The sequence below is a fragment of the Chiloscyllium plagiosum genome, unplaced genomic scaffold, assembly GCF_037043375.1.
Source record: "Chiloscyllium plagiosum isolate Xiang-an unplaced genomic scaffold, Cpla_swu_hap1 HiC_scaffold_1, whole genome shotgun sequence".
Taxonomy (NCBI): domain Eukaryota; kingdom Metazoa; phylum Chordata; class Chondrichthyes; order Orectolobiformes; family Hemiscylliidae; genus Chiloscyllium; species Chiloscyllium plagiosum.
In genome coordinates, this window is record NW_028270139.1 from 104,014,271 (window position 1) to 104,027,584 (window position 13,314).

The following is a 13,314-nucleotide window of genomic DNA, read 5'->3' on the forward strand; positions in this document are numbered from 1 at the left end:
TTCAGTTAAGAAAATAAATAAAATTTTAAAATTACTCTCACAAACTATCTTTAGGGAAGAAAACATACTATTCTTACCTGGTCTGGCTGCAGTCTACTGCCCTCACAAATGGCTCACAATTATATCAAACTCTTTGTAAAAGTATAAAATGAATATAACCAGATGGATGACTCAATTAAAACAGAAGTACTAAATATGGTGCATCCAGCATGTGACCATCGTAAATCATCCTCATTAACATTTGAGGATGCAACAGAATTGTGGTGTCTCACATAGGTCCATAACAAATAGAAGAAGTGGGCCAATTAGCCCCTCAAGCCTGTCCTGCCATTCAACAAAATCATGGTTAGAGACAAACAAAAAACTGCAGAAGCTGGAATCCAAAGTAGACAAGCGAGTTGGAGAAGTTGATGTTTCGGGTATACCCGAAACATTGACTTCTCCACCTCCTGATGCTGCTTGGCTTGCTGTGTTCTTCCAGCCTCCTGTTGTCTACATTCAACCAAATCATGGCTGATCTGTCCTTAATCAGGCTCCAAAATTTCTTTCATGCCAGCTCAGTATAGCCATCAACTCCCTGATATTTCAAAATTCTATATACTTTGTTTTTAAATATTTTCACTGATCTAACTTACATAACTTTCTCGGGTTGAGAATTCCAGACATTTACTACCCTCTGGGAGAAAAAGTTCCTTTGCATCTTGGTTTTAATTTAGTCTCCCCTTATTCCGAATGGCCCCTAATTCAAAATTCCCCAACTAATGGAAACATTTTCTCAACATGCACCTTAAAATCATGTTTGCTCCAATAAGATCATCCAGCATTATTTTAAATTCTGAAGCAAAAAGACCTAAATTGTTTATGCCTTCTTGATAAATCAACTTCTTCATCCCAGACATCAGTCAGTATATCCTTTTTAAAATATGGGAACAATAACTATACCCAATACTCCAGTTGTAGCTTCAGCAACATCTTGTACAGTTGTAAGAAGACTTCCCTGGTTTTAAACTCCAACCCGCTAGCAATGACAGTTAAAATTCCATTTGGTCTCTTAATTACTTGCTGCATCTGCATGCTATCTTTTGTGTTTCACACACAAGAACATCCAGATCCCTCAGTACTGCACTTTGTTGAAGTCTCTCTCTTTTCCAACTAATAGTCTGTCTTGGAGTCTCTCTCCTTCAAATAATAGTCTGTCTTTTAATTTTTCCTAACAAATTGCCTGACATCACATTTTTCTCTATTAACACCAGCTGCCATTTTTTCCCCACTTAGTCAAGCTATTTATATTCCCTTGCAGATTCCTTATGTCTGTATCACAATATGTCCTCCCAATAATTTTTGTATTGTTATTGAATTTGGTTGCATTTTACCCTGCCCCTCCTCCAAGTCACTAATAGAGATTGTAAATAGTTGAGACACACAGACTGATCCTACATCACTCCACTAATTACATCTTTCCAACCATTAGCCTCATTAAATTGACTCTCTGTGTCAACTTATTCTCAATCCACACTAAACATTAATCCCAATACTGGGAGCTCCTACTGTGTGTAATAACCTGTTTTGGAGCACCTTCTAAAGATCTGCTGGTTCTTCTTCATCAATGCTTGTTATATCCTCAAAGAATTGTAACAAATATGTCAAACATAATTTCCCTCTCACATAACCACACTAATTCTGTTTGGTTGCATTAATCTTTTCTAAATGTCCTGCTATTTCTTTATCAATAATGGACTCTAGCATGTTCCCATCACAGAATTACAAATTTTCATACTTGCAGAATTAGAACTTTTGCCCATGTCTCAGAAATTTGCATCATTATTTCCTTGTACGGGTGCTCCAAGTGGCCGGGCAAATTGAGCAGAGTTGCCAACAAAATCAGGAGAAAGCATTTACATTTTAAATTATTAACAAATATTAAATATGAAAAAGAACATGAGGCCCATAAAATGAGCATACTGGAATTTTTGCTTATGTAAATTTTTAAAATAAATCTTAGAAATTGTAGAATCTCATATCCTTGTAATGGTCAAAAATAATGTCCTATCTGATCATTGGACTTTTAAGGGTTGCATCTCAATTCATGCAGCAAGTAAGGATTAGTAACGGCAAAAATGAAAACAAACATGAATGTTTAAACTTTTAAAAAATCAATTAAACTAGATTGGACAAAATAAAGATCTGATGACATGCAGGTTGGAGGAGGGAGAGCTGTGTCTGAAATTGTTGTAGCTCATTAAATGCAGGAAAAGTACCAGAGATAAGAAAATAGAATTCCAGCTTGCTTTTGAAAGGTCAGGTTTATAATCTTACATATTTCCAGCCAGTTAGCACAACATTAGAGGTTGAAAAAAACTGAGGTTAATTACAAAGAAAGTACTTCAAGCATACTTAACATGAAGAAAGGGAATATCTCCAAGCTAGCAAAGGGATTGCAAAAGGTAAATCATGCTTAACAAATTTATTGTAAAGGCAGTTGTTCTTTGGAAATTCCAGACGTGCAATAAAATAAAGAAATATTTCTCTCTTTACCAAATCTCTTTTCATCCACATCCATCACATTTCTGATGCTCTCCATTATTGCAGTTAATGAGAGTATTCAATCTCTCCACACCCATATAACACAGGACAGCATGATCACTCTCCACATTTTACCTGAACAAGATGTATAAAGTCCTCATGCAAAATTATCTGACTCAACTTATTGTCACATTTAATAACTTCTCCTTTAGCTCCAATCAGTCCTATCAAACCAACGTTTGGCTATGGGACTCAATGTAGATTGTAGATGTGCACACTTTTAAACAAAACTTGCAGAACATCAACTTTTTCAGTTCAAATCAGGCCCCTCCTTTGATCTCATTTTCTGTTTCGTTGATGGAAGTGGAAATTTTCATCAACTTTTCTTGCGACTGCCACTTTTCCTTTCTTTTCACATGCCCCATCTGAATCTTTACTTCCATTATTCAAATTCTCTGACTCATTTTCTAGGAATAGACTATTAACCAATATCCACTGTAAATCCATTCACTTTCACAACTGCCTTAGCCATACTTTTTCATATCCTTCCTTCCGTAAGGATTTTAATTCTGTCAACTGCTCCATCATATCTTTTCCAACATTGTCACCTTTATACCAATGCTCTCAATGTGCCTTTTCTTTTTCTCACCCAAAGATTCTCCCACAGTGTGGTTTGCAAAGTCCACAAATATGTCCTTTCCAATTTAGGCACTTCTGCTTTAACTAGAGCTAAGTGATTCCACAACCAATGGATCACATCTTAGAGCTACAGTCCTGCCACATCCAGTTGTGAATGGTGGTGGAAAATTAAACAACTTACTGAAGGAACTGGCCCCACAAATATCCTCATCCTCAATGATGGGGGAGCCCAGTACATCGATGCAAAATGGAGAGCTGAAGCATTCACAATAATCTTCAGCCAGAAGAGCCAAGCAGATGATCTATCTTGGCCTCCTCCAAAGGGCCCCAGCATTACAAGATCATCTTGAGTCAATTCAAATTTCTTCAATTGAGAACAAGAAACAGTTGGAGGCACTGAACACTGCAAAGATTATTGGCTCCAATAACATTCCTGCAATAGTACTGAAGATTTGTGCTTCAGAACTCTTCAGGATCCCAGGCCAAGCTGTTCCAAAACAGTTACAGCTTGGCTGACAAGTGAGAAGAAACACTTGCAACATAGAAATGCTATGCCTGCCTCTTCGTCGGATCCCAGCTATGCCTGCCTCTTCGTAGGATATGTGGAACAGTCCATCTTCCGCAGCTACACTGGCACCACCCCCCACCTTTTCGTCCGCTACATCAATGACTGTATCGGCGCTACCTCGTGCTCCCACGAGGAGGTTGAACAGTTCATCCACTTTACTAACACCTTCCACCCCGACTTCAACTTTACCTGGACCGTCTCAGAGTCTTCCCTCCCCTTCCAAGACCTCTCTATTTCTATCTCGGGCGACCGAATCAACACGGACATTTACTATAAACCGACAGACTCCCACAGATACTTAGATTACACAACTTCCCACCCTGCCCCCTGTAAAAACGCCATCCTATATTCCCAATTCCTTCGCCTCCGCCGCATCTGATCCCAGGAGGACCAATTCCAATACCGAACAACCCAGATGGCCTCCTTCTTCAAAGACTGCAATTTCCCCTCAGACATGGTTGGCGATGCTCTCCACCGCATCTCCTCCACTTCCCACTCCTCCGCCCTTGAACCCTGCCGCCAGGACAGAACCCCACTGGTCCTCACCTACGACCTCACCAACCTCCAGATACGTCGTATCAACCTTCGTCATTTCTGCCACTTCCAGACAGACCCCACCACCAAGGATATATTTCCCTCCCCTCCCCTATCAGCATTTCGGAAAGACCACTCCCTCTGTGACTCTCTCGTCAAATCCACACCCCCCACCAACCCAACCTCCACTCCCAGCACCTTTCCCTGCAGCTGCAAGAAATGCAAAACCTGCGCCCACACCTCCCCCCTCACTTCCCTCCAAGGCCCCAAGGGATCCTTCTTTATCCATCACAAATTCACCTGCACCTCCACACACATCATTTACTGCATCCGCTGCACCCGATGTGGCCTCCTCTACATTGGGGAGACAGGCCGCCTACTTGCGGAATGTTTCAGAGAACACCTCTGGGACACCCGCACCAACTAACCCAACCGCCCCGTGGCGGAACACTTTAACACCCCCTCCCACTCCGCCAAGGACATGCACGTCCTTGGCCTCCTCCACCGCCAGACCATGGCAACACAACGCCTGGAGAAAGAGCACCTCATCTTCCACCTAGGAACCCTCCAACCACAAGGGATGAATGCAGATTTCTCCAGCTTCTTCATTTCCCCTCATCCCCCCTACCTTATCTCAGTCTCAACCTTCGGACTCAGCACTGCCTTCTTGACATGCAATTTTCTTCCTCACCTCTCCGCCCCCACCCCCTCTCTGGCCTATCACCCTCACCTTAACCTCCTTCCACCTATCGCATTCCCAATGCCCCTCCCCCAAGTCCCTCCTCCCTACCTTTTATCTTAGCCTGCTTGGCACACCTTCCTCATTCATGAAGAAGGGCTTATGCCCGAAACGTCGATTCTCCTGCTCCTTGGATGCTGCCTGACCTGCTGTGGTTTTCCAGCAACACATTTTTCAGCTCTGATCTCCAGCATCTGCAGTCCTCACTTTCTCCACATAGAAATGCCAGGCAATGATCATCTCCAGTGAGAGACAATCAAATCTTTTCCCCTTGACATTCAATAGCATTACCATCACTGAACCTCCCAACATCTTGGGGGTTACCACTGATCAGAAACTGTACTGGTTTAGCCATATAAATACTGTGGCTAAAAAAGCAGGCCAGAGGCTAGGAATACTGCAGAGAGTAACTCATCTCCTGACTCCCACGAGCCTGTCCATCATCTATAATGCACAAGTGAGGAGCGTGATGGAATACTCCCCACTTGCTTGGATCAGTGCAGCTCCAACAATTCTCAAGAAGCTTGACACCATCCAGGACAAAGTGGCCTGCTAGTTTAGCACCACATCCACAAGGACCCACTCCCTCCATTAACAACGTTTAGTAGCAACAATGTGTACTATCTACAAGATGCACTGTATATAAATCTAAAGATCCTGAGATAGCACTTTCCAAAACAATGACCACTACCATCGAGAAGTACAAGGGCAGCAGATGCATGGAAACACCAGCACCTGAAAGTTCCCTTCTAAGCCACTTACCATCTTGACTTAGAAATATATCTCTTCCTTGACTGTCACTGGGTCAAAATCTCTGTGGGTCAACTACAGCACATATGGACTGCAGTAATTCAAGAAGACAGCTCATCACTATCTCTTCAAAGACATCTATGGATGGGAAATAAAGCTGACCCAGCCAGCAACACCCACATACACTCATAGAGTCATAGAGATGTACAGCTTGGAAACAGACACCTCGGTCCAACTTGTCTGTGCCGATCAGATATCCCAACCCAATCTAGTCCCATTTGCCAGCACTTGGTCCATATCCTCTAAACCCTTCCTATTCATATACTATCCAGATGCATTCTAAATGTTGTAATTGTACTGGAGTGGTGGATGGAGTTTGATTTAGACAAATGTGAGGTGCTGCATTTTGGAAAAGAAAATCAGAGCTTATATACTTAATGGTAAGTCTTGGGGTGCGTTGCAGAACAAAGAGACCTTGGAGTGCAGGTTCGTAGTTCCTTGAAAGTGGATATGCAAGTAGATAGGATAGTGAGGAAGGAATTTGGTATGCTTTCCTTTATTAGTCAGAGCATTGAGTTTGGAGCTGGCTGGTCATGTTTGCAAGTGAAAAAGAAAACTTCCTTTCCATCCCAAAATCATGAGTTTCCCTTGACCTCACCTCCCACTCCACCAGCTTCCAGATGCAATGCCTCATCTTCTTCTTCATCCACCAGCTTCAACGTTATGCCATCACCAAACACATCCCCTCCATTCCCTTTTCCATTCCCTAAAGGGAGGATTCCCTTCACATCACCTTTATCAACTCCTCAATGAGCTCCATAAGCGTTTCATTTAGCAATTTTGCATCTTCAGTAGCTCAAGAAAGCAGCTCACCATCACAGAAGAGATCCAACATCTTGAGTTGTCAAGAGTGCAATGTTTTAACTGGGACTGAGTTAATCAAGAACTCCATTAATTTATTAAAAGCTGAACTGTAGGAAAAAGTGCTAGATTGACAACTCTGAAATTCCTGACTCCTACAATCCTTCTCAAAGATGAAAATGCAGGCATAAGTGGTTGCCATGTAAGCTGACAGCAGATATATTTAATCATTTAGCAACCTCAAGGGTGCTTCTTAGTCCCACCAGTGAGCTATAGGCTAAGCGTACTCTGTTTCAATTTTGCCAAACATAGCTGCTGATGAAAGTCCTTGGCTAGCTTATGTTAAGCAAATGAGAGTTTCAGTTATTTCATGGGTGTCAGGTAAATGTCTGAAGTGTTAATTGTACTTATCCATCCCATGTTAAGGATCCCTTCCAATGATATCAGAACCTCTAGGGAATAGTACAGGGCACAATTATAATGCCTTATGAAGTTTTGGAATTTTGGTATTTGTTGTAATGGGTTATATTAACAAGGGGTTAGAATGCACAGCAGTCAAAATTTCATCTTGTTTATAAAGTCTCTCAAGTGTATTGATTCACACCCCATGATCTTCATCCTATTTTCTTTGTGCTTTGTTTGAATCCACTAGAGAATTTCTATCAAGTGGACATTGCTGCAATTCATTCATGTAGAAGAACATTCCCTTCAATTCAATTAATATAAAAGCGTATTTCAGCTGTGACAAAGCATGCTTAGGTTAGGATTGGACTTGATGAGAACAACTGAAGGTTACAAGAAAAGGAAGTAACAGAAAGGTCAATTTGGTAAATGAGCCATAGCTCATTAATTTAGCAATCCTCACTACATTCTTTTTCTTTGGACACATGCAGAGTGACGCCAACAGTGTGGGTTCAATTCCTACACCGGCTGAGGGTTACCATAAAGTACTCTCCGTCTCAACCTCTCCCATCCCCTAAGGCGTGGTGACCCTCAGGTCAAACCATCACCAATCATCTTTCCTATCGTTTGGTAAGACTATAGCGACTTTGCTTACTTACTTACTTCCCAACATCATCATCTGAAAATAGTATAATGCGCAAAGAACAACAAGCTCATTTACATATGCCACAATTTTTCTTGTGTTTCAGAACTATTTGATATTTAGCACAGGATGAGCAGAGCATTTCTCCAAATAAACATTGGGAAGACTGAAGCAATTATCTTCAGTTCCTAGCATACACTGTCCCCTAATCACTGATTCCATTCCTTGGCAACATCAGAGGCTGAGCCAGATCACTTCTAAGCTTGGTGTCATGTTTGATCCCAAGATGAATTTGCTCTTGCACACTTGTACAATCACCAGGACTTGACCAAGGACCAAAAAAGGAGCAACCATTGAACACTTTGAACCTGTTCCAAACCACTCTGTGTGACTCTGATTGGTTTGTGACATGACTTCATATACTCACCTCTGTCCCTTGTTCCGTAAGCTTTAAATTGACAAAAATCTTTGAATCAACTTGATATTAGGCTATTAGATCATTAGGTTATATCAAAACATATTCAAACCAGACAGCATTTGGGAGGACAAATAAATCAAAGGAATATCCAATAAGTGGTAAATTTATGAAAAGTGTGGAATAAGAAGGACATTGGAGTACATGTCTACAGATTCAAGGAGCAAGATGGATAGATAAGATGATCAAGAAAGCATTCAGGATTTGCTTTATCTTTGCTTTATCACTTGAAGTTTAGAATATAAAAATAATGATGTTCACTAGAACTGTATAAAAGTTGAATTAGACTATGGCTTAATTACTGTATACAGTTCTGCTCACATTACATGAAGAGCATGATCACACCACAAAGGGGAGAAAAGAGATTTAAAATGTGACCAAGAATAGAAATTTTAACTATGAGATATGATTGGATAGATTGGGATTGTTTTTTAATAGAACATAGGAGGCTAAGTGGAGATTGACTGTGGTCTATCAAATTATGAGGGCCCTAAATAAAGTGGAAAGGAAAGGTTAATTTTCATTTGCAGAGAGGGCAAAAAATTTATGTAGATTTATAGAAATTTATAGATGACGGATGAGTTGAAGACCAAATTTTCCTTCAGAGAATGGTGGGAATCTAGAATTCACTATCTGAAAAAATGGTTGAGGCAAGAATTCTCATTGCATTTAAAATACACTTGGACATGCAGTTATGGTGATAGAAACCACAGGGAGGTATGAACCAAGAGCTGGAATGTAAGATAAGACTTGTTAGGTCTTCCTCCTCGGGCCTAGAGGCAATTGAGTGATGGTTACACATCTTTTTACATAAATCCTTTGACATTTAACTTAACAATTAATCTGGCATCAATTGTCATTTGCAGAGAAGAGTTTGAAGCTTCATTTTGTGTGTAGAAGTTTTTGACCATGCCCTTCAGATAATTGTAAAGCTGAACATTACACGGTCCCACTGGGGGTGATTTCGATTCAGAGAGTCACAAGAAACAGGTCGGGTGTCAAACTCATAATTTTCCCAATCACTCCTGAGCTTGTTAATCCAGTATGGTTATTAACCAAATGTTGCTGCATATGGATCCGATTGGAGGAATTGTGAATTGTGTAATCATCACCTTGAAGAACAAGGGCAGCAGATACAAGGGAACACCGCCACCTGCAAGTTCGCCTTTAAGCCACTCACTATCCTGAGTTGGAAATATATTGCATTCCTTCAATATGGTTGGAACAAAGTTCTAAAATTGCCTCCCTCATGGCACTGTGCGTCTACCCACATCACATGGACTGTAATGGTTCAAGAAGGCAGCTCACTGCCACATTCACAAGGACAAATAAGGATGGGCAAGGGCCAGTCAATGCTATAGACCCACACCCCATAGTAGAGCATTTAGAAACACGTACTGTAATCAAGCAGTCAGCATGTCTTCATGAAGAAGAAATCTTGCCTGAAAAATTTATTAGAGCTCTTGAGGAGGTAACAAGCAGGATAGTGAAAAGGGAACCAGTAGATGTCATATGTTTGGATTTCCAAAAGGAAATTGATAAGGTACCACACAGAAACTCACTTAATGAGAAAAGAGCCAATGGTTTTAAAGGGAATATATTAGCAGGGAATGGAGGATTAGCTAACTTATAGAGGATAATGAGTTAAGATAAAAACATTTTCAGGCTGGCAAGGATCAGTGCTGGGCCTAAAATTATTTGCAATATGTATTAATGACTTGGATGAAGGAAATGAATATACTGCAGATGACACAAAATTAATTGGGAAGTCGAGTAGTGAGGTTGACACAGGAGTGTACAGGCTGTGAGTGGGCAAAACATGGCAGATGGAATACACTAATAATGGGAAAATTTTGTTATTTGTTAATTGAGTTTTATACTTTTTCAGGAAAAATAAATCAGAATATTATTTAAATTAGTAAGATTGCAGAATGCTGCAGCACAGAGGGCTTCAGGGTCCTAATGCATGAATTACAAAAAGCTCGCATCCAAGTTCAGCAGCTAATAGGGAAGGTAAACGGCTCTGGCTTTTATTTCAAAGGAAATGGAATCGAAATATAGGGATATCTTGCTAAAATGATACAAGGCATGAGTCTGGCTGCACCAAGAAAACTGTGAACAGTTCTCCTTATCTAAAAAAAGGTAAACTGGCAGTGAAGTCAGTCCATGGAAGGCTCACCAGGTTAATTCTAGGTATGGGGGGATTTTCTTATGAGGAGCTGAAGATGAGTAGGTTGGACATGTACTCATTGGAGTTTAAAAGAATGAGAGCGACCATATGAAAATATAAGATTCTTAGAGGATTTGGCAGGATAAATGCAAAAATGTTGTTATAAACCTAACCGTGTGGGCCAAAGGGCACAATCCCAGTGTAAGGGGTCACCTATTTAAGACAAAGATGAGGATTTTTAAAATCAGTAAGGGAATTGATGGTTATAGGAAAATGGCAGAAAAGTGGAAGTGAGGTTTATTAGACAAGCCATGATCTTATTGAATAGTGCAGCAGACTTGATGCACCAAATTGTCTACTTCTGCTGCTACTTCTTATTGTTTGCTCTGTGGGGCAGCTCTCTCCTGAGATGTTGGGAAGTAGGACTATGCAGGGTAAGCAGGGTTGTGTTTGCCATTGATGTTTCCAGTGCACAATTACATGCTAGATATTCGTGTGACTTAATTAGTTTCAAAGGGCAGTTAAGAGTCATCCAATTTTTATTTATACATACCATCACACGCTGGCAACATAAGAAAACAATGGCAGGCCCCCTTGCATTCCCCCCCCCCCCCACCCCCCCAGGACAGTAAAACAGATTAAATCATTAATTGTCAATGGTTATAATATAGTTAATTCCAGATTTTATTGAATTCAAATTTCACTCTCTGCCATGGTGGGATTCAAACTATTTTCTGAATTAATAGTGTCGTGATATTACCGTTAACCACCAGCCTCATCTTATTATTGCCATCGCCCTTCAACTATATTCAACAGGGCAATCCTGACGGCATGTAGATTTCAGACTCTTTCTGTTGCTATATTTTAGCGATACCTTTTATTGTAAAGTTTAAAAATACTCAGTTATTCATAAACAAAATAATTAATTTTATTCTCAATGACTAGAATACATAAAAATGTTGAATATAGAATATGTGTTTCAACTTTTCTACATGTAAAAATAATTTGCTTCTCATACCATAATGATGACATCACAGTCACTGGCAATAGCAGCCACCAATACCAATCACCTTTACTGGAAAACATTGCCAGTACGAAGCCAACCAAGATACCATTGTATCCATGAAGCCCTGCTGCAATATCAGATCTGTAAAAAAGCAACATAATATAGTCTAATATTTGATAACACAACATTTAAGGGAACAATTAATCTTTTTATTGATTTTTGTTTGGAGTCACTGCAAATGGGTTATAGCACTGGTTCAGGACCATACTGTGCTGGAGGAAATTCAGCCTTCCAAAGAGTGGAATCTTATTTAATCCATCGGAGATGGTCACAAATAATAGGCGTTCTATATCTGCCGAAAATCTAATTGAATTTGTATGGAAAACTTCAAGTTTCAATTAAAATTAAAACATTGTCACCATCCATGTTTTTAAACTTTACAGAAAATTGCTCAATGTACTTTCAATAAAATGTCAAAATAATCCAATTAGATAAAAATTATGTTGTTTAGTATATCAAAATTCTTGACATTTGCATATGCATTCTCTCTTCCTCCTGAAGCTATACTTCCTTACTGTACACACTAGTTTTAAAAAATAGTTTAATGTCCAACAATTTGCACTTTTATAATGCCTTTACATACTGAAGTGTGACACTCTACCCTTCATGGATAATATCTGCATTCTTATACTCAAATTTTCTTGTAACAAAGACGAATATATCATTTGTTTTCTTAATTACATTTCTGAACTGTTTGCTGCACCTGTATGTTAACTTTCAATGACTCAATAGCTGGCATGGTGGATTGGCAGTTAGCACAGCTGCCTCATAGTGTCAGGGTCGAGAGTGCAGTGCTGGAAAAGCACAGCAGGTCAGGCAACATCCAAGAAACAGGAGAATCGATGTTTCAAGGAAAAGCCCTTCATCAGGAATGAGGCTGTGGGCCGGGCAAGTGGTGAGATAAATGGCAGATGGGTGGGGCTGGGGGAAGGTAGTGGAGAGTGCGATAGGTAGGTGGAAATGGGGATAATGGAAAGGAGGGTGGAGCAGATAGGTGGGAAGGAAAAAGGACAGATAGGACAGGTCATGAGAGTGGTGCCAAGTTGGAAGGTTGGAACTTGGATAGGGTGGAGGGGAAGGGGAAATGAGGAAATTGATGCCATTGGGTTGGAGGGCCCTGAGACGGAAGATGAGGCGTTCTTCCTCGGGTGGTTAGAGAGTGGCAACTCTAATTGAAGGTATATGGAAAATAGATTAATAGGTTAGATTCCCTACAGTATGGAAACAGGCCCAACAAGTAGACACCAGCCTTCTGAAGAGTAATCCACTCAGACCTTTCTTAAGCAGTGACACCACGTTAGCCAACCGCCAGTCTTCCAGAACCTCACCTGTGACTATCAGTGATACAAATATCTCAGTAAGAGGCCCAGCAATCACTTCCCTAGCTTCCCACAGGTTTCTAGGGTACACCCGATCAGGTCCTTTTGCGTTTTAAAACGTCCAGAACTTCCCCCTCTATAATGTGGACATTTTTCAAGATGTCACAGGAAATCATTGAGTTCATTGGCTGGTAAGGAACTATTATTTGGGATCACCTCAAATGAGAAAACTGTCAGGGATAAGGATACATCATCTGGGGTGCAGAGTGGAAGGGGAAAGATCCAGCTGTCATGGTCCATATAGGTACTAATAATATAAGTAGAATGAAGAAAGAGGTTCTGCTGAGGCAACATGAGAAATTAGGTGCTTAATTAAAAAGCAGAACCACAAATAATAATCTCCAAATTACTACCCAAGTCACAAACATATTGGCACAGGGTAACTAAGATTAAAGAGGTAAATACATGGCTCAAAAGATTGGTACAGGAGAAATGGGTTAGAATTCATGGGACTTTGGCACTGATACTGTGGAAAGAGGGCACTGTTCTACTGAAAGTTTAGACGAATGAGTTGGGGAGATCTCACAGAGACTTATAAAATTCAACAGGGGTAGACAGGGTAAAC

General features: G+C 40.4%; 1 protein-coding gene across 1 annotated transcript in view; it reads right to left on the reverse strand.

Moving 5' to 3' along the window:
- LOC122547714 (urea transporter 2-like) overlaps positions 1-13,314 on the reverse strand; it is a 72,872-nt gene that overhangs the window by 42,731 nt on the left and 16,827 nt on the right. Inside the window, exon 4 of the mRNA XM_043686332.2 lies at positions 11,323-11,451. Within this exon, the coding sequence (XP_043542267.2) occupies positions 11,323-11,451 (129 nt within the window). The remainder of the gene's footprint in view (positions 1-11,322; positions 11,452-13,314) is intronic.